The sequence below is a fragment of the Alexandromys fortis genome, unplaced genomic scaffold (assembly GCF_014885135.2).
Source record: "Alexandromys fortis isolate MF-2015 unplaced genomic scaffold, M_Fortis_MF-2015_v1.1 scaffold_52, whole genome shotgun sequence".
Lineage (NCBI taxonomy): Eukaryota > Metazoa > Chordata > Mammalia > Rodentia > Cricetidae > Alexandromys > Alexandromys fortis.
Window position 1 is genome coordinate 2,288,148 of NW_026067929.1, and position 24,906 is coordinate 2,313,053.

The 24,906-nt window shown below is 48.5% G+C and overlaps 1 protein-coding gene across 1 annotated transcript; it reads right to left on the reverse strand.

Annotated features, from left to right (window-relative positions):
• Positions 1-2,094: 2,094 nt before the first annotated feature.
• Nsun2 (NOP2/Sun RNA methyltransferase 2) lies at positions 2,095-24,606 on the reverse strand. Its single transcript, XM_050144732.1, has 19 exons — positions 24,334-24,606; positions 24,069-24,226; positions 22,379-22,483; positions 18,646-18,751; positions 17,799-17,870; positions 17,076-17,160; positions 15,744-15,936; positions 14,085-14,159; positions 12,874-13,004; positions 9,804-9,877; positions 9,129-9,259; positions 8,681-8,777; positions 6,539-6,699; positions 6,215-6,307; positions 5,552-5,687; positions 5,018-5,098; positions 4,561-4,699; positions 3,136-3,175; positions 2,095-2,916 (listed from the first exon to the last, which is right to left on the reverse strand). Exons 1-19 carry the CDS (start codon positions 24,421-24,423, stop codon positions 2,634-2,636), a joined length of 2,250 nt encoding a protein of 749 aa, XP_050000689.1. The 5' UTR covers positions 24,424-24,606; the 3' UTR covers positions 2,095-2,633.
• Between the last annotated feature and the right edge of the window lie 300 nt (positions 24,607-24,906).

Below are 24,906 nucleotides of genomic sequence, written 5' to 3' on the forward strand. Positions count from 1 at the left end.
ACCTGTGTGGCACCCAGGATTGCCAGCTGGCCTGCACTCAGGGGAAGGGTTTGAGCAGTTTCTTCTAAGAGGCTCTCTCGATGAAGGGACCCATTGATGCGCGTAAGCCAGAACTTGGGAAGCTGAAGCAGGAGGTTCTCAAGTGCAGGATGCCTGAACTACAGAACAAAACCAAATCGTGTTATGGGATATTTGTGCACTATGTGAAAATGTATTGCCGTGGTTGGTGTAATAAAAAGCTGAACAGCCAATAGGCAGGAGGAACAGGCGGGACTCCCAGGCAGTGTTGGGGGCTGCAGACCCCTGGCCCCTTGGCCAGCTGGAGTGAATGGAGCAAAACAACTTGTTTTCGTATGTCTGCAGCTGCTCTGGGCATGAGGCCCTCATGAGTTCCTGATGGCAGGGGAGTGGTTTCTGGTGGGTTGTGGCTATCAGTTAAGGATCCCTATATAAGATTCCCTGGAGTACAATAAAGTTGGCATTCTTCTATCAAGGATGACCCGTGTTCCTGTGTCTCTGTGTGTTTTTAAATCCCCAGCCTAGTTCCTGGCTCACGTCCAGTCCTGTAGTGTAGGCACTACACGACAGGAAGTTTGAATCTAGGCACACAGGCGACACCAGCAGGACTCTAGTCAGACATGCAGGACCCGTCAGAGGTCACTGAACCACACGACACAACACACATCAGAAATGAATGGGTTAAAGTTAAAAGAGCTAGGGGCACAAGCCTAAGCTAAGGCCAAGCTTTCATAATTAGTAACAAATAATCTGTGTCATTTGGGAGCTGGCTGGCGGGATAGGAAAAGACTCAAAAACAGTCTTGAAAGTCCTCCCCTTAAAACCACATCTGAGTGGGGAAGCATGGCCGGCAGGGAACTTGGACGAGCAAAGCTGAGACCACATAAGGAGACAGAAAACCAACAGGGACAGGAGCCCCAGCTGCACCGCCTGTCTGAACATCCTACAATCCCACTAACCCACACCTGTAGGAGGCAGCCTGGGCGGCACTGGTTGAGGTCACCGTGCCATTTAGCAGTCAGGTTTTTCCAGTGGTTTCGGCTTAGTGGTCTTCTCAAGGTTATGCTCAAAAATAAGACCTAAGGAGCCCCACTGTTGCTAAAATTCCTCTTGCGGGGCAAGGAATATAAGCAAAGTCTACCCCTCCTAAGAGTCCAACAAGCTTCACCAAAACTCCACGATGCTACCAAGGCTCATTCTGGGCAACCAGCGAGTTTACAGGGCTTACTTATAGAGCGGGTGAGGGAGGGCTGTTAACAGTGCCATGGGTGCCCCTCTCCCTAAAGGACAGTCAAGTAAGTCTTCGACAGCAGATGGCTTTCCCACAGCCACTTAGATGGAGCCTCCACCCTAGTTGTCTTCAGCCTATGTTTTCTAGCCCCTCTCCAAGGTGGAGTCACAACATGTGGTATGGTGTAGCTGGACTTCAGGAGATGGGCCTGTGACCCTCCCTAGGGGATGTCAACAGCCACAAGCTGGGATGACCTGTGAGCAGGTGCAGCTGAACTCCCAGAGGTGTTGTTTGGCTCAGAAGACAGTTCAGCAAGCAAGACCCCAAACTATAACTGATGCTCACCAGTACAGACCAAGTACATCACATCTACAGGAAAGAAAACGCTACTCCAAGAACACTGCCCGGACAATCCGCGTGAGAGCAAACGCTGCGGACAGGGCAGTGTCGAGAAGGCCGAGGAGACAGAGACATAAGCAGGTGCCATGTCTGCCCTGCATATGTGTGTGCAATAAGGGGTTAGCAGTCACTTCTGAGCGTGAGGCTGGCAGGGAAGGCTGCTCCGGGAAGTCAGGGGAGGAGACACAGTACAGTTCCACCCTGCTCTACCTCGCCATTCTTCAATGCTGAAACCGGCAGTGGCTCAACCAGCATGAGGTTGGTTCTGTGCCAGAACCAGGCCAAGGACCAGTCCCTAGTCCAGTCTGTAGTATCTCACTGAAGGGGAAGCTGCTCAGGACACAGAGGCCGACAACTCCGCAGTAGCCCTGCTTCTGGCCTACACCAGAGGCAAGGTTTTCCTCCTCAATTAGCCAACTAAGAGCAAATCAAAGTCATACGGTTGGGTTTTTTTTTTAAATCTTAATAGCTCTTTATTATCATAATAGCTCATATTTCATGACCCAAGTAATTGCAACCCCACTTAAAGCACCTGCTGGGTGAGCACAGAACTGTCCCCAAAGCTGCCGCCATGATTCTCTAGTCTTCACTCTGGGATCGCTTACTTCGCCCTTCAATGCAAAGGCACAGAAGTCACCTGAGGCCTCAGGTGTCAGCATCACCGCATGGCGCACCAATGTGCAGTCCAAACATTATTAAAGCAAAGAGCTGTTTCCCAGAGTTGTAGTTTTTACTATAAATAATTTTAAAAAGACTAGGCCAACATTGGCCCAACAAGAGACCTGAACTTCTGCAAAGGCTATTTTGCTTTAGCCTTTAGTAGCAGAAACATGGATCCAATCTGTCGAAGCGACTCCTAAATGCTAGAAAATACAGCTCCCCGACTGCCGCCACCCACCCACGTACAGGCCCTATCAATGCACTCCGCAGCTAAGGATGTTCTGGATTTCGTCTACAACAGCCAGTTCAGCATGTGGAGATGTCTTCACCGGGATGGTTCAGCTGCAGCTGGGTCACAGCCAGTGATGCCGTCTGAGATGCAGGCCTCTTGTGCTGTCTGCTCGGCACCCTCATCATTTTCGGGCTGCTCTGGGCTGTCTACACTCTCATTGTTAAGAATGACCCCATCTTTTTTCTTTTCTCCCGATACCTCCAGGCCCATCATCCTGAGATAATGAAGACGCTCATTCTTAGGCACAAAAGTTCGAATAGAAGCCTTTCCCCGCCACCCACACAGCACAATGGGGCATTGGAGGGCATCTGGATTCCTGTCAACAAAGAAGGCTACATGTAAGCATTGAGCATCCTGTTAGCTACATTTAGTGATACTGGCATGCAACCTTAAAAAAAAAAAAAAAAGCTGTACCCAAAGGCCAGGCCCCAATGCTGTAGTCTGGTACCCTCCTGCCCTAGCTTTCAAGTGTTGGGGTTACACCACGAGCTACCATGTCAGGCTACTTATCCAATAGTGAGGCATACACACTTACGTAGAATCCGGTTCATACTTCAGCACAACACTTCCCTTTGCTGTGGGAAAAGAGAAAACAGACACTCGTGCCAAGGTTTTCACTCCTGGCCACAACCAAAGCTCAGTGTTGTTTTCAAGAGGATGACAACTCTCAGGGGCAGGAGACTGAGAGCTAACTACTGGCCAATTCTCAACACTCAAGGTTAAATATAATAAAGCTCCAACTCCTACACCAAGCCCAAAATAATCTCACAGTTACCATGTCCTATCTCTCATCACCTCAGAGAAGAATGAGGGCCAGCAAGATGGCTCAGCTGGAGAAAGAGCTTGCTGTCTAAACCTCAAGACTGGAGTCTGCTCCCAGACCCCATGAGGAAGAAAGCTGTTCCTACAGGTTGTCTTCTGACCTCTCCATGCAGAGCATGGCACAGGTATGTCCACACACCAACCAAAGACGAAAAATAAACCTTCATGGAATTACAAAAAAAATCAAGTTCCTGCTTCGTTTTAAATAATCTCTCCTTTGAACTGTGATTCTGCTGAGGAGATGGAGTAGGAGATAAGAGCTTACAGAACTCTGCATGCCTGTGGCTCACACAGGACAGGACAAGGTCAAACAAACCCAGGACCATGCAGCTGCAGCGTGAGCTGTCTGTACACACCAACACACACTTGTCACAAGAATGCAAACAAAGAAAAGAAGGACCTGGTGAAGACGTCACCACTGTGACCTAGTAACCTAACGTGGATGCTTAGGAGATGTGAGGGAAAAGTGCAACCAAGACCATGGGTCTCATGGAACTAAAACAGGGGAACCTGAACTCCAGAGGCCCACAAGATTGGGAGAAGAGTCAGACGTGGGCCTCATGACCAGGACCCCAGGCAATAATCCTGCAAGGTGCAGCCAAACAGGGCTCAAGAAGCCAGGCCAAGTGTTTTATAAACTCGGGGTGCTGCCTAGTAGCAGTACGGGTTCCACAGGGACAAAGGAAAAGAACCCTCAAAAAAGGATCAAGTCTTTCATATGAAATGGCAAGGGTTTGCACAGCGCCCACTTACAGCCTCTGCAATGTTATCTGTAAGTCACAAAATTCCCTCCGGAGTCAATGTCCTACCACAACTCTTACTCATAGCTTGCTGTGCAGCCCAGGATGACCTTGAATATCTGATCTTCCTGACTCACGTCCTGAGTGCTGGGACAACAGGCAGGCTCAGTTTATGGGGCTCTGAGCTTGCTAATGGAAGACCCCTGTCAACTGAGCACATCCCCAGCCAGACATGACTTTTTTTTCTCTCAAATATTTTCAATCCATGACTGGTTGAATTTGAGGATGTGGAACCCATACAGAGGAGTGCCCACACTAGTACATGTGACTGAGAAAGGTTCCCTAGAAGTAGAAACGCCTGTTACAGGCTCATGAAACCTCTAGAACCCTGTACTCACCCAAGTCCTTGACTTGACTGTAGGCCTCACTGCTGAGTTTTCTGAAGAATGGGTTCTCCTGGGTCAACAGTGTCTTCACATCTTCCATTGACACAGTGATGATTCTTGAATTAATAAATGGATACAATGTATATATCCCCTGAAAGAAAAGAGAAAGGGCACTGGGATCCCATGGGTAATGGAATTAATAAATGGATACAATGTATATATCCCCTGTAAGAGTAGAGAAAGGGCACTGGGATCCCATGGGTACATTTACTGAAGGGCTTTCCTGTAGGACTCAGGGCTTGACTAAGTTCTTCCCCTGGGTCAAGGCCCTGGAAGAACTCAAGGATGGCTTAGGTGGCCTGGTGAGCTCTAGCAAGCCATCAAGTACTCAAGTCCAGTGGCATGCATGACGTAAGGCCTCTCTCGGCTGTCTCAGCACCATGGCTAGGACTTTCCATTTCCAAATTACCTCCTGTGCCAAACGGAACGCACAGTCAAACTCTTCACCACTGTTATTTCGACACCAGACTTTTATCCCAGTGTTAATGACCTGTAATTTAAAAATGAGAAGAAACAGGAACTAAGGACAATTGTTTACTACAGCCCCTTCCACTGTGGGGTAAGGGCTGCCTGACAGCAGTTTTGGAAAGGGATGGGAAGAGAAGCAGCTCTTTCTGAAATTGGTATACAAGAATCAACTCATAGTTCCAACCACTTCTATGTCCACAGCTCATGACAACACCTAAAGTTCAACAATCAAGCACAAGAATAAGTTGCACACATCTCAGTATGCACCAAGACAGAGGCTCTTTACGTCACTGCCTTGATAGTCCAGCAGACTGAACAAGGCAGTTCGTTCACTCTGTAGGAAGCACAGCCACCAGGCTGGAAAACCAAAGGACAACTGTCTCGGGAGAAAACAAAATGTGGGCAGCAGAACCTACTCTTCCTAAGTGAAAGCAGTGTGGGTATGCAAGGCCCTGCTCAGCTCCGCCAGCCCCACCTTCATCTTCTCACTGTTGTTCAGCAGCACATTCCGCAGCTCCTTGGAGACCATGTAAAGCTGCCGCTTCTTCCCTTCTGTAGTTCGGGTCAACAAATTCATCCTCGGGAATGAAGGGTCCAAGGCATAAAACTTCCTGTCAACACAGTGGAGCTGCTTACACGGACAGCCCACGGCCGACCGTCTACGAACCTCACAGCACCCAGGAGAACCTAACTTCCAGACTGTGCCTCTCGTCTCAAAACAGAAGCAGGATGTGCCTGCAGGACAGCCAGGCCAGCGGCTGTTCCAAGAGCAGCGCTTACCAGCTGGAGCCCAAACTCCCACACTGGGCCAAACACTAACATTTTTACAATGCACGCTTTTCTGTGTTCCCTATGCAGGGTAATTCCACTGCTACCCAGACCTACTCTCCTCAATTTCCTAAGTAAGAGGAGACTGGGAACCTTGGCCGCTGCTCCTCAACTGGGCGAGAAGAACCCACACGGGGTCCCAGCTGACACCCCAGCTGCTAAGGCTAGTACTTCTCCAGTACTGCCCAGGTCTCAGGCAAGGTAAAGAGGGAGAATCTAACTACAAAACACCAGCTGGATGTGACTGGTAATGTATTTGCTTTGCTACAACAAACTTTCTAAAGCAGGATTCAAATGTCAGGATCCTTACTCAATAGGCGGGAACAAAGGGTCATCTTCAGGAATGAAGACAAATGGATCTTCTTTAAATCCAAACAATTTCATTTTCTTTGAAGGAGGAGGCCTAGTAGGGAATGAAGGGCGGAAAGGCAGTCAGCAAGCACGGCAGGCGCCCACTCCAGAGCACCCACTGGCCCCAGCCAGCACTCAGGCCTCAACTGTCTGTCAAGCTGTGGGTGCTCTCCAAGCTGCAGAGCCTAACAGAGACACTGTGCTGTCCCGACTCCCTGGAAATGGCCACAGCTAAGGCTCTGGGATCCCACTTGGCTTACAAGCCCAGCGTAGTTCTCCTCACCCACACACGCCATCTTTCTTTTCATTACTCTCTGTGTTCTCAGTGCACTGGGTTACTTCTGAGTCACCGTCCAGCTCAGAGCGGTCTCCAGGATTCCTCTCTGCGGTACCCACAGAGCTGGATGCTGTGGTCTTCCTGGGCTCTGAAGATTTACTCTGTACCTGTGAAGGGAACAAGTTCATTTTCATAATAAAGCAGTAACACTTCACCACTGCAAGAAAATTAAAATTATCAAATTCACATCAACCAGTTGTATTTTTCTATGGCATTGGAAGACAGCAAAATTTTCTTCTAAAACCACATCCCTCTTAGAACTTGCTCTTACGGATGGAATGTGCTGGCACCGTCCACTCAGAGCCAACTCTCCGGTGGCCCCACAGGCTGGCCTTGGTAGGGGCCAGCACAGCCAGGCTGTTCTTGTGTCTGCTCTGGGTAAGGCACAGGCACATAACTGATGAAACTTAACCAAGAGACCGTGGGGACTGCACTCTTCCAGGAACTGCAGCAACCACGACACACAGCTGGCTGGAGTAAAACTAAAGGTTTCAGTCACATGTGGAAGCTCTTGGGATTCTAGCACACTTGTCCAACATGCACGCTGCCCGGGGCTCAACTACTAACACCACCACACAATCTATAAAGCGCTGTGTCCTTCCTACAGTTAGAAGATCTGTGAGAGTCAATCTTTCAGTTCCACAGTCAGATTACAAGTTAGGATGCTTCAGTGAAGGCAAGTTCCGTATTTTCCCCAGGCCACCAAATCCAAGTCACAGTAACAGTCGCAAATAGCCCCCAGTCCACAGATTCTCTTTAAAGACAGCACAGTGTCTGCTCCCCATGACTGACTAGTAAGACACTAACTACCCCATGAGGAGTGCACCCCCGCAGTGCACACTGCTCACTCACAGAGGGCAGGCCACACACACAGAAAAGTAGCAGTGAGAGAGCCAGGCTAACACGGAACCCTGCAATAGCACAGCGGACTGTGAAGAGCAAGAACCCATCAAAGGGGAGCCCCTTTACTGCACAAGTCGCACGGGGCGGGCGGGCTCCTCAGTGCAGGAACCGACAGCACGCGTACAGCTCAGAGCACACAGGACAGACCAGGAGAGGACTCCAGTCTCAACACCAGCTTCGAACAGCTATCTAAGTGCACGCCACTGTTAAAACACTGTAGGCAAACACGAGGCATCCTGACACCAAACCTCAATTGACTACCTGGAAACAACCCTTTAGACACACTGGCGTGAGTAACATGCAACAGCCAAGGAAATCCTACTTCTTGATAAGCACAGCACTGGAGAAAGAAGACCGACATGGTCGGCAACCCACCTCTAACAGGAAAGAGTACGGCTCAAAGCTTTACTCCCACGGGGTTGCCCCCCTCCCCCCCCCCCCCCCCCCCCCCCCCCCCCCCCCCCCCCCCCCCCCCCCCCCCCCCCCCCCCCCCCCCCCGAGTTAGGCCCACAGTCTCAGAGTAAGGACCTTCCTGGCCTACACCCAGAAGCAGTGTCTCCGCCTTCGCAGCTGGATCTCAAACAGTTACCCTGGGCCACCTTTAACTGTGTCCAGAGCACGCTGCAATTCTTGAGAAAACAGTTCCTCTTGTTTTTGCAAAGCTGAGCAGTGTTAGTCCTAATTCAAGATGATTTGAAGAAACAGAGGTTTGCACAACTCCAGGCCACAGTCTCTAACCACACAAGTCTGGTTTATGAGCTATAAACAGTGGTTGGGCTAACAAACATGAGGGAATAACATTTCCTCACTCGTGGCCAGCACATACAGGGGCAGAAGGAAGCCCCATGGTGTCAGAGGACTCTGGACTCACAGCCCTCGTCCTGCCCACCCTCAATCTCACATCCTTTCAACTGCTGCTGAGTACCTCAACTTTAAGATGGAGACAGAATGTGCTACCCAAATGGCCTTTCTCACCATCTCTTTGTGAGAAGTACCTGCTTTCTGGAAAAATCTGAAATTCAGATGAATCCTTCCTTTAGGCTTAGCCTCTCCAAGCATCCTCACCCCTCGAATCTCCACTTTGCTCTGCATTTCAAATGAACTAACTCTTCCAGGTCCTGTCTTACAGGAACAGAGGTGAAGTCCAATGCCCTGTTGGCTGGTTTTGGATTTAAAAGCCCTTACCTTTGGCTGCCGCTTATTCCACGGCATTGATGCTTTTTTGACCAATACTGCCACAAAGAACCCTCCAGTATTCTGATGATGCGGAAGTATTCGAAGGCTAAAATAGTATATATAAAATGTCAGGAAAATGACTGGATCTTCTCTAACCGCAAACTCTCAGCCCCACTTACAGAAGAGCTCACTCACACTGTCTTTGAAAAGTTTGTGTAGGGGAGCAGGGGAAGACACAAGAATGAAGGGATGACCGTGATGATGAAGGAACACGGCATGTATTTATGAAGTTATCATAATGAAGTCATTGCTCTGGACAATTCCTCCACACTAATGGATTAACAATGAAAAGCTCATGCATTAACTCTGAGATTCTAACCAGTTCTAACATTGTAAACATTGCCAGTTGCGAGCTTATCATCTCCCCATTCCAAAGCCCACAGTACCACCAACTTACCATCGCTCTAGGTGCATTGCTTGCAGTTTCTCCAGGTCTTTTGGTGGGAACATAGTAGGTCGAATTTGTGTGTGTCTGCCCTGGGGAACCTCATCCCAGCCTGCAAACCACTGCCCATCTCTAGTCATGACCTGCAGAGACCAGCAGCATTACCACAGTGACGTGCACAGGGGAGGGGTGAGGGCACACAGCACAGAAAGACTCTTTCCAAAGGTAAAGCTAAAACACACAGCAAGTAACTTACATAGCATCTTTTAAAAATACCAAAATTCCTTCACCTCAAAGTCCAGGACAAACAGCATCAAAGCCCCAGACCAGGTTATTTATTTATTAAACAGAAAAAAAAAAAACCCTCAGACATAGCAGGAAGGTCAAAGAAGAGTTTTGTTTTGTTTTGTTTTTTTATAAAAGCAAGATTAAATTGCCACACCCCCCCACACACACTTAAAAAGGTACAAGGTTTTAATCTATGGGCACGAGAGTAAAGACAGGCTCTATATGAGGAACAAAACAGAAAAACACATGTAACACAGTATTTGTCTTTACACACAACCTGTGAGTGGATTCTATACTATACAACCAGCTGATGCATTGATTTACAATACCCAAACACGAAATGTTTTCCAATGTTTATGGCTCTTAAATCTTTGACTAAAGCCATTGTTGCAGAATTACCTTCCACTCGGAGACTCCAGGCATCCACTTCAGTCCTGGCAACTCGGCAGATACGTCAGCAAGCTCGAGAGCACCTAGAAACACACCAAGGAAAGCCCCAAAGGCTGCCACACTGTGCCCATTCAAAGAAAGAGCGGAAAGTCCACACAATGTGGCTTCATTCTAACAATGTCCAGGGAAGGCAAGTCCATTGGCAGAAAGTGGTTTGGAGTAGGACGGAGTGAATGCTAATGGCCACAAAGAACCCTCTGGGGTGGTGACCGACTCAGTGCAGTAACTTCACTAAAAGACATTTCATTATATTCTTAAAATGCAAATTAAAACTCAATACACACACTGGTCAGGTGATCTGAGTCTTCATGCTTTTTTGTCTAACACCCCAGAGTTGAATGTTTCAAAGCTTTCTTTTTTTTTCTTTCTTTTTTTTAATATTTATTTATTTATTAAGTATACAGTATTCTGTCTGCGTGTATGCATGCAGGCCAGAAGAGGACACCAGATCTCATTAAAGATGGCTGTGAGCCACCATGTGGTTGCTGGGAATTGAACTCAGGACCTTTGGAAGAGCAGCCAGTGCTCTTAGCCTCTGAGCCATCTCTCAGGCCCCTGTTTCAAAGCTTTCTATCCCAGGAAATTCTCTGAAGTTTCCCACTTTAGAGCAGAGCAAGTGTGAACACACACTGCTCCCCAGTCTCCAACAGTGGCGCCACAGGAGGCTGCAGTGGGTGCATCCGTCCCCATCTCACCTGCTACCACATGGACTCGGGAAAGCAACACCTGAGCTCCTTGGAGAAGCAAAGACCCCACCCAAAGGAACCCTTGCAGGGAGCAGGGCTTTCACAGAAGCAGTCTGCTCTACGAGCCTCCCTCAAAGCAAACACAACACAGACACTGGTTCTCCATCCAGCAGGGTCAGTGGGCCGCATCCAGGAGCAGAGAAGCGGAGCTGGCCCCATAAGCTGCAGTCAGCCCACCCCGTTTGCAGTCTCCATGCCTGTGAGCCACTGCCAGAGCTTAACGAAGGACTGTACCAACTCTGATGCTCGACACTCCCTGCGTTCCCAGAACCCAAGCACTTTCTGTTGCTCCATTTCCTGTTCAAAGCTGTGACTAGGACCAAATGCCAGGCGTGGGGACAGAAGCGAGGCTGTTAGTTCCGTCACCTGTGCCGGGGTGAGCTCAGCTGCATTCAGGACCCACTCTAGTCAGACAACTCATCACCAAGAAACCAGTCAGCCTTTACATCAACACAAGGGCACCCCAAAGAGGATGAATCCCTCAATCCTGCCAACACCTCCAGAGCACACTGTTTCTGCACTGCTATCAAAGCTCGGGGCTGTCTGTGCGGTCACTGAGCCACATCCCCACCCTGGGCTTATGTCTGTGCAGCTGACTGCTCTCGAACCCAGTTCCTCTGCTCCCTCTTCCTGACGTGAGCACAGTTGTGAGCAGTTACGAGCACAGGCCCCATTCCTGGCTTAGCCTGGTGACTAAGCAGTGACAGAAACAGCTCCCAACAGTGAGGATGAGAGCTTCTCAGCAATCAGGGGCTAGGCTGCAGCAAAAGACAGAGTCTATTGTTCTAGTTACCAGAACCCCGTTGTTCCTAAAAGCCCAGCTAACACAGACATAAATCTTAGCAGGTTCAATTTTTGGGGCGGGGCAGGGTTGAGACAGGATTTCTCTGTGTAACAGCTGGATGTCCTGAAGCTAGCTTTGCAGATGAGGCTCCAACCCACAGCGATCTGCCTGTGCACACGCCACCATCGCCCAGCACACGATGGAGAGGGTCGGAGAATATGTCATTCCTCATTTCCTTCTCCACAGCGCTTTTAGAAGTTAAATACTATTAAAACAATTATTCCAAAATCCTACCGTTACTAAGGTTCATGTGTAAGAATACAAATGCAATGTATTAAATCTCATCTAAAGACTCAGCTGAGGGCCGACAGCACAGTCCAGACCAGCCAGGGCTACAACACACCCAAGGCAAGGGATGACAGGTGTGGGCGCCACGCCTCAGGATGTGTGAGTACACTTCCTCCGTGTTTGTGAGGATATTGAAACGCGGAGAAAACCTACTCTCTGCTTTTAGAAAACTCCAATACAGGTTAAGTTACACTAACACTTCAGTAAAATGCTAAAACTGAAGCACCTGAAAAAGCCTTGTGAAAAATGCTATTTTGGAATACTGTTTGAAAATACTGCCTATCTGATGCCTCAGGGCAATTCAGTGTGCTAAGACTGTAAATCAGTGGGATGGGTACTAACAAAACAATCCCAGGCCTGGCAAGGACATGACGCAACTGGAACCCTGTGTGCAGGGAGGACAAAGATGCTGTCTGTCAGTACAAAGAGCAGCCCTGTGAGTCCTCATCACAACAAGAGTTATCAGAGGGCTCAGCAATGCCCTGCAGATGCACATCCCAAAGCATGGAGAGCAGGCTGTCCAGGGACTCTTAACACACTACGTTCACAGCCTCAGGCTCACAGCAGTTCACAGAAGCCCAAGCCCCACCCACTGATGAACCAGTGAACAAGGAGGGGGTCACACAGACAGCTGGGTACTGCTCAGCTTACACATGGGATGACTATATGAGGCAAACAAGGCCGTCATGAGAGGACAGCTAGATTACCCACCTACATGCGAACCCTAAAACCAGAAGTCCAGAGGGAAAAAAAACCCAAATGGTGGCAAGAGGACACAGCGGCTTACTTGGTTTTGCAGGTTGAGGAAGTAAAATGAACGCTAAGAGCTGTACATAAACATCCACCCTAACACACGTGCTGCAGTTCACGGGATTAGCCCACCACAGTAACGTCCGCCCTAACACACATGCTGCAGTTCACGGGATTAGCCCACCACAGTAACGTCCGCCCTAACACACATGCTGCAGTTCATGGGATTAGCCCACCACAGTAACGTCCGCCCTAACACACATGCTGCAGTTCACGGGATTAGCCCACCACAGTAACGTCCGCCCTAACACACGTGCTGCAGTTCACGGGATTAGCCCCCATTCACCAGCAGTGCACTCACTGTCCCCGAAAGACCAGCACACATGCTCACCATCACTCTTTTCCAGCAGAGCCGCTATTACGGCTTCATCCTCGACAGGATTCAGGGAACACGTGGAGTAGACCATCCTGCCGCCTTCTGCCAGCTGCTCAGCACCCCGAGTTGCTATCCGGAGCTGCAGGCTAGGGGAGAGCAGCAGATTAGCACAAGACGGCAGAGGCAGAGTACCTACCCACCTCTCCACACACAGACTTCAGGATAAAAACAACAAAACACTTCCCGAGAGTGCAAATGAAGTCGGTGTGATCTTCCAGGGGCCAGTGTGCATTCCTAAAGAAGAAATCAACTTCCACAGTTTCCTTCTGCTCTCACATTTCTCAACAGTTTAACAAGAAAAACCTCTTCGTAAAACCTCCAAATTTATTCAGATATAGGGTTTTTCTACAGAGAACATAAACCCTTTCCTCCATTTACAAAACCAGTAGCATTTAATAAACAATTAAATCTTTGCAGTCGGTTTTTGCTAGTGCACACCGACAGGCATGTGCTTCATGTCAAAAGAAAAAAAATCACAGCAAGCTCTACAAAAAGGCCACTGAAAATGCCATGTGTACGCTGAAGAGATGGCTCAGCAGGCAAGAGCGCCTGTGGAGGACCTGGGATTGCTTCCAGCGTCCATTGGTGGCTCATGACCGACCATCCGAAACTCCAGTCTCAAGATCTAATGCCTTCTCTGATCTCCACCGGCACCAGGGGTGCACAATGTGTACATATGTACATGCAGGCAAAAAGTTCATACACATAAAATTAAAACTATGGAAGAATGCCACACACAAACAAGGCAATACACTAAGCACTAGCAGATGCTACTGTGAGAGATCCAAGGTCAGTTACAGGGGAGGAAATGCGTGCTTCAGATCTGAGGTGAGGTGGTCATAAAAGGCAATAAGTATATACACAACTTGGCAGAATAAAATAGCAGTTACTACTCTTAAAGGACTTAAAGTTCTCAACCTTCCTAATGCTGCACCTTTTAATAGTTTCTCATGTGGTGACCTCAATCATAAAATTATTTTATTGCTACTTTATAATTATGCTGTTAAGAATTGTAATGTAAATATCTGATATGCACGATACTGATAGCCAACCTCCAAAGGGTTGAGAACCACTGCCTTAAAGCAAGCTGTAACGACCTGCAGACGGTCGGCTGGGAAACAGGCACTGGCAGTCTGCCCGTCTCCGGGTCTAACCAGCTCACTCACCCGTGGAGCTGCAGGCTGTTTAAGGTGGTCCACTTCTTCCAGACATCAATGTTTTTTCTCATCGTGCCGTCTCCACTGCAAAGAAGACATTTAAGAACTGAGCCACTGCCTGGGCAGATGTTTAACAAGCATGTCAGACCCAGGCTGGACCGCAGAGTAGCACCTCCATGCTCACAGAGACAGTGCCTGCCTACTGCAGTTCTCAGAGCACGGACACCAACGCTCAGTTCCAAATGGAAGCGCAGGAGCAGAGACCCTCATCCGACTCTGAAGAGACTCCCTCCACGGGAGGATTCCTTATTCCCAGTGCTCTGGAGAAAATAAATTCTGGGTGTCTTTGGAAGTGCATGAGGAGAACCAATCCTAAACACGAATGCACTGGCTTTGCACACACCTTACACACACAGCCTGAGGATGATTATGGGTCACCTGAGCATGCACTGCTCTGGCTGTGAGTTCAGGTGCAGCTGCTCACTTGCAGATCTAACAAGGACTCAGAGTGCTTCGGCTTCTGAAGCTCTCTAAATATTCAAATTAGGGCATGTTTAGCCTGTACCAGCCACACTAACATGTAACACAGGCCCTTACACAAATGCTCCTCAGAAAACTGATTAATAAAGAATGATATTTTAAAACTAGAATTACACTTGCAAAGACTGTGCCACAGTAAATTCAATCAAGCCGATTGAATACAATTACCAACTTTCTGCATTGATTTGCCATTAACTGCATGTGTATTTTACAGGACAGGTCCCGTCACCCCAGTTCATCTACCAGGGTCCGTTTCTGCCCTAGCTTACAACTTTGCACAGCTTCATTCCTCTGTGCTTCAGGAGGAAAGACCTGGAACACATCCTCATCCTGGCTGGATGCAAAGGTTCCTATGGCAGAAATCCTACCATAATTTCAGGAATTTCGTCAGCCTATAAGCAAGTGTTTGTAAGACTAACTTGTTTTCAAAATATAAAAAAACTGGTTTTTCTTTTGATTTTAAGACCACCTATATAAATCCACATGGGTAGAACAGAGGCCCTTCAAAGTTAAGAAAATCCATGTACTTGACTTAGGATGCTGCACACAGAACGCTGGTTTTGCTCACCATCCATGCTTTCACACTCACTCACCATGTGTTTTAACTCAGCCACACTTGGCATTACCAGCTACAGTTTCTACTAAGTGCTACTATGAGCAGTAAATGTTTAAGAAAATGACGTTTCCCCAAAGAGGTTTCCTAAGACTCTGATAGGTCACTTCTGACATTAATTTTGAATTATCAAAATACAGAGAAAATGAGTTTCACAAAGGTTTCAATTTCTTTCACTTAACTAAGTAACAAACTTCAATAAAAGACTCCAACATTTTTTTTATATACACACTCCAAGAGAATACTTGGGATGCAAATGGATCCAGTGATATCTTGGAATTCATCCTGGTGTGTGCGTGCATGCGTGTCAAACTCGAATTCTTCAAGGATGTCCTCTCTCGTCTGGCGCTGTTCATCACGCTGCCCCACCCCAGCAACCTAACGCCCTTCCCAGACTCCTGGCCACAGTGACCATGTGCACCACCGTCTACATGCTACTTCAGTTCACCTAAGCCACATGGGATTGGACTTCCTGACAGACTGTGGGCTTTCTGGCCTCGTAATAATATAAATACCTGCAAGGAACATCACATAAAATTCGATCATAGAAGAGAATCTCTTTCCTTCCGTCCACATCTACTGTGAGTCTAGGAATGCTGGAGGCATCATGGTTTACCACCATGATGCAGGGACTGCTCAGCCTTTTGGCCTGGTGAACGAGCAGATAGCAGCGCTTGTTGTCCACGTCATTTGCGATAACAAATCCCTCTAGGAACATAAAATTGTAGTCAGATGAGATGCGCAGGAGAAGCATTCCCTGAAACACACAACCACAACCTCTGGTCGGCAGGTGAGAAGGAACGTTCTGTGAAACATAAGACCCAGGCTTTCTAGAAAAGGGAGAAAGAGCTGCACTTGAAAATACCGAATGTCTCATTTGTTAGCAGCTGTTTACAGCTGTTGTGCTCGGGTCTTCTCTAGGATTACGAATTACGAGGGCACACGAGGCCCTGCACATGCAAGCTCTGCTCTGGAGAGGCGGGGTTCTGTCACTTGAGCCCATCAGCTGGCCCTGCTACATGGTGCTGACGTTCCAAGCTCAGAACCACCCCTGGGAAGTTTCCCAAGTGGTACCCCTGCTCATTTCTTGTTCCTCCCACACTTCAGCAAAAGACAAAAGAAGCTTAACACCATTTACAGCCCGGACCGTTCTTCCCAACGCAAGGACAAAACATCTGAACAGAGAGAAACTGCTCCTGCCAGCTAAGTAAGGCCCTTCACTGACGGCACGGAAAGAGCTAAAAACAGACAGCTATCAATAAGATGAGGGTTAAAAAGAAGACAAGCAAAGGGAGAGAAACCGCCTACACTGTTAGTTAGGTATGCAACTGAAACAGAACTAGGGCTGGGCAGCGCTGAAAGCCACCGAGCAGGAGACAGAAGCTGGCCTGGCCAACACTAGGCATGCTGGCCCTTGCTCAGGAGACACTGGCTCACTGCAAAAATGGCTATTCCCCCCCCACACACACACTTCAAATATGGCACCCAGTGCTGCCACAGGCACAGCTGAAAGGCGAAGGGATCTGGATGGAGGGGCTAACAGCAACTACCCAGAATAACCTGCCACGCTGCTCACCTAAAGCGGAACCTGAATAGAGCAGGGAAGCTGCTACCCAAGCTCACACATCTGTATACATGCATGTCCTAGTACAGGCAGCTCACACATCTGTATACATGCTTGTCCTAGTACAGGCAGCTCATACAGAAAGGCTCTCAGAGTTGAGTGTGCTGGTTTGAGAACAAACCAACACAGAGCTACCCTTCACTATAGTCACTGCCCAGGAAGCAGGAAAGGGGAGGACTTTAGTCGCCCTCAACTCACTAAACAGCTTGGCCCCCGTGATTACCTGGAAAGGGGACACTCATGTCTGCATGCAACATTTCGATTAACTGTGTGGTCTTCGATCCAGGGGCCGCACACATGTCTAAGATCTACAAAAACAAACAAGAACACACCACTTTTTAAAACCTGTAAGACTCTACATCTGATCTTAAGCCATCTTGTGAGTCATTCTAATATGCTGACTTCATTCCATTCAACACGACGGAGAGAATGTTCTCTGCTCATAAAAGCAGAAGTCACACAGCGACAGAGACACGGGCTGCAGAAGGACAGGACAGAATGACGCTGGGAGCCACAGACTCAGAAACCAGGAACAGGAGTCGCCCCGGCAAGACACCGAATGTCAGCTCCGCAGCAGGACCCACTCCCTTCCCTTCTGCCTTTTCCTCATTGTTCCCAGAGGGCTGTGGGGACAAAGTCAAGACTCCAATTTACTTAAAAACTATGCGATGATGCTCAGAACTAATGAGGTCCATGGAGTCAACGTGACTTAGCCAAAAAGACCACAGTTATACCTGTAAATTTGCTAAGTTAAAAACAAACAAAAAACCTTTAAGAGTGAAGCAATTTCTGTGTAGCTATGTGTACTCTAAGAAAGAAGACAAAACTACAAAACAAAACCTTAAAATACATAGCATTATCAAACAAACGCAGGAGGAAAAGGCTAGCAGAGTAGACACACTGTCCATACCTCTCCTCCCCTCCCCTCTTCTGTCTGGCACACTACCTTATGATGGGGCTCAACACTGAGCAGTAGTGGGGGGATCATGCTGACAGCCTCCTGCCGGCTGATGTTTCCCTTGGGGAGAAAACCAGAATAAGAAAACAGTACTTCAAATCAGGCATGTATGAAAGAAAAGGTATCGTAACCCTCCCAGAACAGGAAAACCTCTAGTATCACACAAACTATTCAGTGAGGAGGTATTTCCAAATTAATGGATAGTCGCTTGCTATCTAAAGATGTACGGATGTCCCAGTAGCACCAAGGCTGGAATGTGAGTACAGTCCTGGAGGCTGGTACCACATCTCTTGAGCTTAGGTTTGGGTGAGCATCCTCAAGGGCAACCTCCTATCTACAGAGCAGCAAGCAGCTGGAAGTGTAGGAAAGAAAGTGGCCATCAGGCAATAACCCAGAGCTACACCTGCTACAACCCAGGAAGCACCTGTGAGACCCACAGCTACACCTGCTACAAACATTTGTTTTCATTGGTAAATGTCAAATAAAGGGAAAAATACATGGGAAGATACAATAGGATAAAGTGTCAATTAACGATGCCATTAAAAGTAAACAAGATAAATTCCATAGTCCACTAAGTAGTCTTAAAATCTCGGGCTTTGTACGACAGGCAAACGGAAGAAAAAGGAGTCACACTAAACAGAAGTCCACGAGTGACTGCCTCATCCTGCACCCATCCAAACCCTAGGCCATGTCAGCGAGGAGACAGTAAGTAAGGCAGACTCATCAATACCAAGAATGTACGACTATAGGGACCCGACCACGCCCCTCTGCAGTGGATGCTCAGCATGCAGCACTAGGTGCTTTCAGGCCCAGCTCACCCACAGAACCAACTTACACACTCGGTCTCGCTAACCAGGAACTGATGAAACTTTGCCAACAGTGGGGACTTTCTCAAGATTTTCCGACTTAAATTTGTGTGCCAGGCAAGTTCCTCAGGGTACCTACATGAGAGGAGATGGAAGATAAGAAACTCACCATTTTCACATAATAAGGCACGTGTAGCAGATATGCAAATACTTGACAAATGTCTGACCATGACTGTCTTCGACTATTTTCTATTTCTACAGAGCTCCACGAGGAAACCACTGTGTTCATCTTTACCCCCTGGGCCAGGGTCACCAACGCACACTCTATCCTCACTGGGAGGGGCGTCCACGACTGGTCTGAGGTCTCTGATGTGACCCACAGCACAAGGCTCGTCATGCCTCGTTAGCCCAACGTCACACTCGGCAGGTGAGACAGTGATCAATGCGAGTGTCACTGCGGACTGTTCGCCTGGAGCAGACAATGAGCTCCGTTAACAACAATGCTCACAAAAGTTCTGTGTGTCCATCTGTAGGCACGGCAGCAGCCAGGACAATGAGTTCAGGCTGACTGGAAAACAGACACAGCTGACGAATTTGAAACTTGGGAGTGGTACAGAGAGCCAACAAGCATTGAGCATCTTAAGACCCTACTCAACAGCCATGTTTTAAGATACGTGTGATAAGTTCTGTCTACTGAATTACGGAAATGGAACTGACTAGACTTTACACACAGTATCCTCCATTCAAGACAGTACACTTTGAAGTTGTGTTCAATTTATCAGGCAGTTAAAAAAAAAAATAAGGGATTCATTCTGGTTTACTGAAGGCAGTAATACAGACACTCCCAGTTTTGGCTCCTAGTGCTGTATCTGAGGAATCTGCTGGACCATTCTGTCACCTGAAACAAGAGTAGCAAAATGCCAAATTTGATATAACTTCTGGCAACCCCAAACTCGTCTGTGACCAATGACAATAAAACTGTACAAATTACCAAGTCTCCAGAGCATCAGTGTGAACGCCATATACCGCTGGGACTTACTAGAAAGAACTGAATTTTCATTTCAAGCATGGGGAGCAACCTACACATCGTCTGAGCAATAAATAGCCTCTATGTTCTTAATGGGTCAGTTTCTAGTACCGACAGCTAAGGTAGAAGTTTACTAAGATAAGCTTCAAGTTCTCCTGTAGTGAGCATGACAGCTAGTGAACTCACAATTAAAATATTTTACAACTTCCAAATGGCTAAATGCTTAAGTGAAAATGAATAAAAAACCAAATTGATCACACATCTTTAAAACGGCCAGCAAATACATATATACATAATAATTTTTATGCCTACCCCTGAATTTCAAGTGCAGGTCCAAAGGCTAGGCCACCTCACCAGCAGTGGCAAATATTTTAAGTCATGTGCTTTTAAGACCGAATACTCATGAACTTGTGTATTTGTGGTGAAATAATCTTTTTGTACACTCTGAAGACGTGTCTTTGCCAAAATGCCTTCTGAACAGCTCAATAAAGAGTTGAATGGCCAATAGCTAGGAAGAAAAAGAGGTTAGGCAGGACTTCTGTGGACAGAGAGCTTTGGGAAGAAGTAAGGTGGAGTCGCCGGAAGTGCAGGAGGAGAGATAAAAGCCACAAGTCACTGAGCAACATGTAGATGAACAGAAACGGGCTAAAGTATAAGAGCTGGTGGAGCAGGACTAAGCAGTGAGCCAAGCTTTCATGATTAGTAAGTCTCCATGTCATTTTTGTGAGCTGGCATGTTTGGGTTTTTTTGTTTAATGAACGTCTTAAAGAATTTTAAAGCCCACCTGCGGTTTCTCAGAAGACAGAAGCAGCACTGCCATCTTTTTACACTATGCCCCACTGTGGCCAAAGGAGAGAGAGGACCCTATGGCTGGCTGCATAGTCCCAAAAAGCTGCTGTCTGACTGCTGAGTCTTCCCAGTGTCCAGCACTGACATGCACACCTCATTAAGTAATGGGAAAAGCTATTGATTAGGAACCTAACGCAGTTTATCTTTTATCATACTCCGGCTGTGTTCAGAAAACTAAGCACAGCACAGCCTTGCCAGCCGTTGACAGAGAAAGAGTCACTTTCCTTCCTCTCCCTCCTCCAAAGGCTTTGGAAGGCTCCGCCGGACGCCCACCTCTTGAGAAGGACAGGGGAAAGCAGCTCTGGCATTAGCTGGAGTTAGGTGTTCAAGGGCTATTCAAAGCAAGAGTGTTTCATGGAGTTTGTGGGGAAATGGAGACCCCACAGAATGACGACAACAGCCTGTCTCGTAGACGTGTGCTTATCTGCAAGGCCTTCCTGCTCAATCACTGTACAAGGGTTATGGGACAAATGTCTCCGGGTGAGATAAAAGCAACAACTCCTCGGGAAACCAAGACGCCAGATGCCTCCCCATCAGGCAATGCGCAGGCACCATGACCACCAGTCTCCAACCAAGGCTCAAGGAGAGGTCAGCCTTCTGGGGAGTTACCAGGGTGATTACATGCCGAGAAGCCGCTACCCGTTAATCAGTCAACGACCAGAACAACTGACAGCGTCTTCCCTTCTCATGGAATCACAACAGCAACACACATGCAAGTCATTCTCCTAAATATTACCTTCTAAACTACTGAAATCTAACAGAAATGCAGAGCTGGGGGGCGGGCAGCGACACAAGGCTTCAGGTCTCTGTACTCTGCAGCAGTGATGATAGGCTTGGCTCATCGCTAATACCCAGTACTCATTTCAATGAGCATGTTGTGCCTAACTATGCTAAGGAGACCGACCACAAATCCAAATGGCCAGTGAGGAGAGGCCAGTTATCTGTCATGATTAACAAAACCCTAATCTTTTGTGTTGATTGCCTAAAAATAAAAGATAGCAACACCAATTAATAAATAATCAAACGCCAGACACGGAGGCACAGGCCTTTATTTCCAACAGAAGGGAGTCAGGGTGTTCAACCTCTGTGATTCCGAGCTAGACTGGTCTACATAGCAACTCCCAGACTAGCCAGGGCTACACAATGAGACCCCATTTCAAAATAAAAAGCACAAAATAGCCAAAACCTACAAAGTTACCAGAAAAGACTTAACTAAATTCATTTAGCAATGACTCAAAAAATACTTTTCTTTTGTGAAAATTCGATCCCCAAATCTGAAACCTGAAACCATAGTTGAAAACATCTGTTGAGTCTGTTCATGCAGGTATGGAGCCTTTGGGCTGGGCTGCAGCACTTGAGGTACGGCAGGAGGCACCCTATGCCTTAGGCTTCGGGGATCACAGGTCATGAAGGCCCCACCACGGAAGTGCTTGGCCGCTGGACACAGTGGAAGACTGATTCTGCCTGGAGGCTGTGCTGGGAAACACTGGGCCATAAGCCACACCAGCCAGCGGTGAGGCTTTGCCAGGCCGAGTCTGGTATCCCTTTCTGAAGGGAAAGCAACTCTGCTGAAACTCTGGTGAGGGAAACTCGGGGTTGAGAACAGAAGTGAGAAAAGCCACTCAGGATCATCAAAGACCAAGGGACTGAACCCTGTGCGAAACACGAATGGCAAGTCCTTTATGAACATGTGCACACCAGTCTGAGGCTGGAAAAAGCGTCAGGGAAAACAGCGTAAGATGCTGGAAAAGTTCACCCAGGCTCTTTACGCCAACAGCGGTGACAGAGCTGAGAAATGCGTCCCAGGGACAAAAACATAAAATAAATACAATAAATAGAATAGAAATCTAAGAAACGCCCAACATGAGGGAGGATTCTGTACCTACCAGCTTAGTGGCTGTGGAACTTCAACTTTCTGCCCATCCACCTCCAGGTCCTCCAACTCCTTAAAATACCTGTTCTTCAAGCAATGGAGAATCTCTTTTGCATGGCTATTTAAAAAAAAGTAGGCAATTTTCACAGTGACTACAAAAAGTGAGTTGATAAAAATGCAATAACTTTAAGACTAAAAATACCTTTCAACTGAAACCAACTCTGAAGCGTTCCTTAATCATCCAGGGCTGTTAATTTTTTACAAATATTTATTTAACTGTATTTTATGTGCATTTGGTAGGAAGGTGTCAAGATTCCCTGGAACCATGAGGGTGCTGGGAAATAAACCTGGGTCCTCCGGGAGAGCAGGCGGTGCTCTTAACCACTGAGCCATCTCTCCGGCCTGACATTGTTAATTTTTAAGAATTCACTTTGTCCTCCCTATGGCTGCTCCTCCTCTGGGCCCACCCCCACAGCATCTCTTCTGTGTAAGACCTGGTTTCTATGAGGATGAGAACCAAAAATGTGGGATGGTCCCAAGCCTGCCACCCACTCCCGGCCTGTTTCCATTTCAATCAACTCAACTCAGGCTTGGCACCTCTACGACCATCAACTTGTAGCAGATAGAATTCTCCCAGGGTTTCCCCCCTTTCCCCTTGAGTTTGACCTGTCTTCCTACGATGTTCTGTGATGTTTTACTGGGGGACAGATTTAATGCCCTGGAAATTAGTACAGCATTTCTGGACTGGCTCCATAGAGCAACTGGTCCTAAGGCTGGACAGCTATGACGGTCTCCAGTCTGACAATCTCCAGTTTAATTATCCCTCCTGCCCTGCTCAGAGCTGAACTTCAGGGAATTGCTTCTGCAGGCCGGGCCTGTGTCCTGAGCCTTCTCCCTGGCTGCGTACAGCTGCGGCTTTCTTGCTCCCTTTGTGCCTCTGATGCTGACTCCACGGATGGTCCTTCTAAAGATCCCTTCTCTGAACCCCTCTCCTGGGCTCCTGCGGCAGTAGCATGCCCCTCAGGTGGCTCTGATCTGGAGGTGCCTCTGGAGCAGGTACAGATGAAGACTCCATGCCCTGCAGATCTCTGAGCTGCCAGCACTGGCTAGAAGCTGACCTGGTGCCGGGCAGAGGAGTCTGCTCAGCAGCTTACAGGCACGGTGGAATAAGTACAGAAGGCATCTGGGGTACCTCTCCCACGGGTTCAGTTCTTGGCTCCTAGAAGTGATGCTGACCCTAACCCCACCCCATCCCCACACTTGTTTTTAACCAATTAAATTTTTACCACTTTAAAAAGAATTCACCTTGCAAAGCAACAAAACCAATTTACTAAATCCAGAACCCCTCTGGTTCTACTGTGTCGCGTTGGAACATAGGTTGGATACACCTTAAAAATAAGTTCAATGCAATGCTGCACTCTTGCCCAGCTTCAATTCTATTTGTGACAAGTCTCAGGAATGATGTACAATGACGGGCGGGGAGAAAGAGGCAAACTGGATGCCACAAATTTTCCATGCTCCTCAGTTGAACCCATCAGTCCACCCACCTCCCACAGGAACGTTCTCGGGTTGAGTTTTCTCGCCATAGTCTGACCTTCCAACCCGCAACACCTAAGCAACCCAGGCTGCACCCCTGCACCCACCCGATCTCCCTCCCCAGAGCTCCCAAGTCCACAACCCCAGCAAAAACACATCAGACTTACCTTTTGTAACCAGTGATTCTCAGCGTGGCCGGGAGGGGCTCGCGGAGTGCGCCCATGAATTGGTCCCACTCTCCCTCGGGCACGATCTTGAGTTCCTGGTAGTAGTGCTCGAAGAGCTTGTTCTCCTTGATGATCTCAGGATAGCCACCTTCCCAGCCCTGGCAGGACAGCAAGGGCTGAGCGAATCCCCCATCCCTGCTAACCCGGCCCACCAGCAAGCCACCAAGCCCGAGCCCACGGGGCGCCCCTCCTTCCCCATGCCTACCGCCTGGTCGCGCTTCCTGCCGCCCTCAGCGTGGTCCTCCGCGCCTTCAGCCTGCGGCTGCAGCCGCCGGACCCTCGCCCGCCGTCCCATGGCCCACGCGGCTGCACACGCGGAGCTCACACCGCGACCAAGCACAGCCAACTCGCACGCGGTTTTTCCGGCTGATTCCCGAGGACCCCAGCGGCGGGGGGGGGTCCTAGCTGGGGAAGCCCAGACATATGCCGTATAAGAAACAACACGATCGTGCCGGAAACGCACGCGAGGAAAGCATGACCACCCTACAGAGAAGATGCTTCCGCACAGAAACCCTCAACGCCACTGAGCACGCATCACCCCGTCTGACACGGAGCCTCAGGCACCTGCGTGGACGACCCACAGCGAGGCGCGTGCGCAGAGAGGCGGGCAGCCCCGCCGCTGTCAAGGAGATCGTGAGGGGAGTGGCTCTCGGGTTGCCGAACCCGGCGATGCGGGAGGCTCAGAGCCAAGGGGCGGGACCGTGGCTGGGACAGCATGACTTGGGGTGGGGCTGTGGCCCGGAGTGGGCGTGCAGCTCTCCCGGATCGCGGGCGGGAA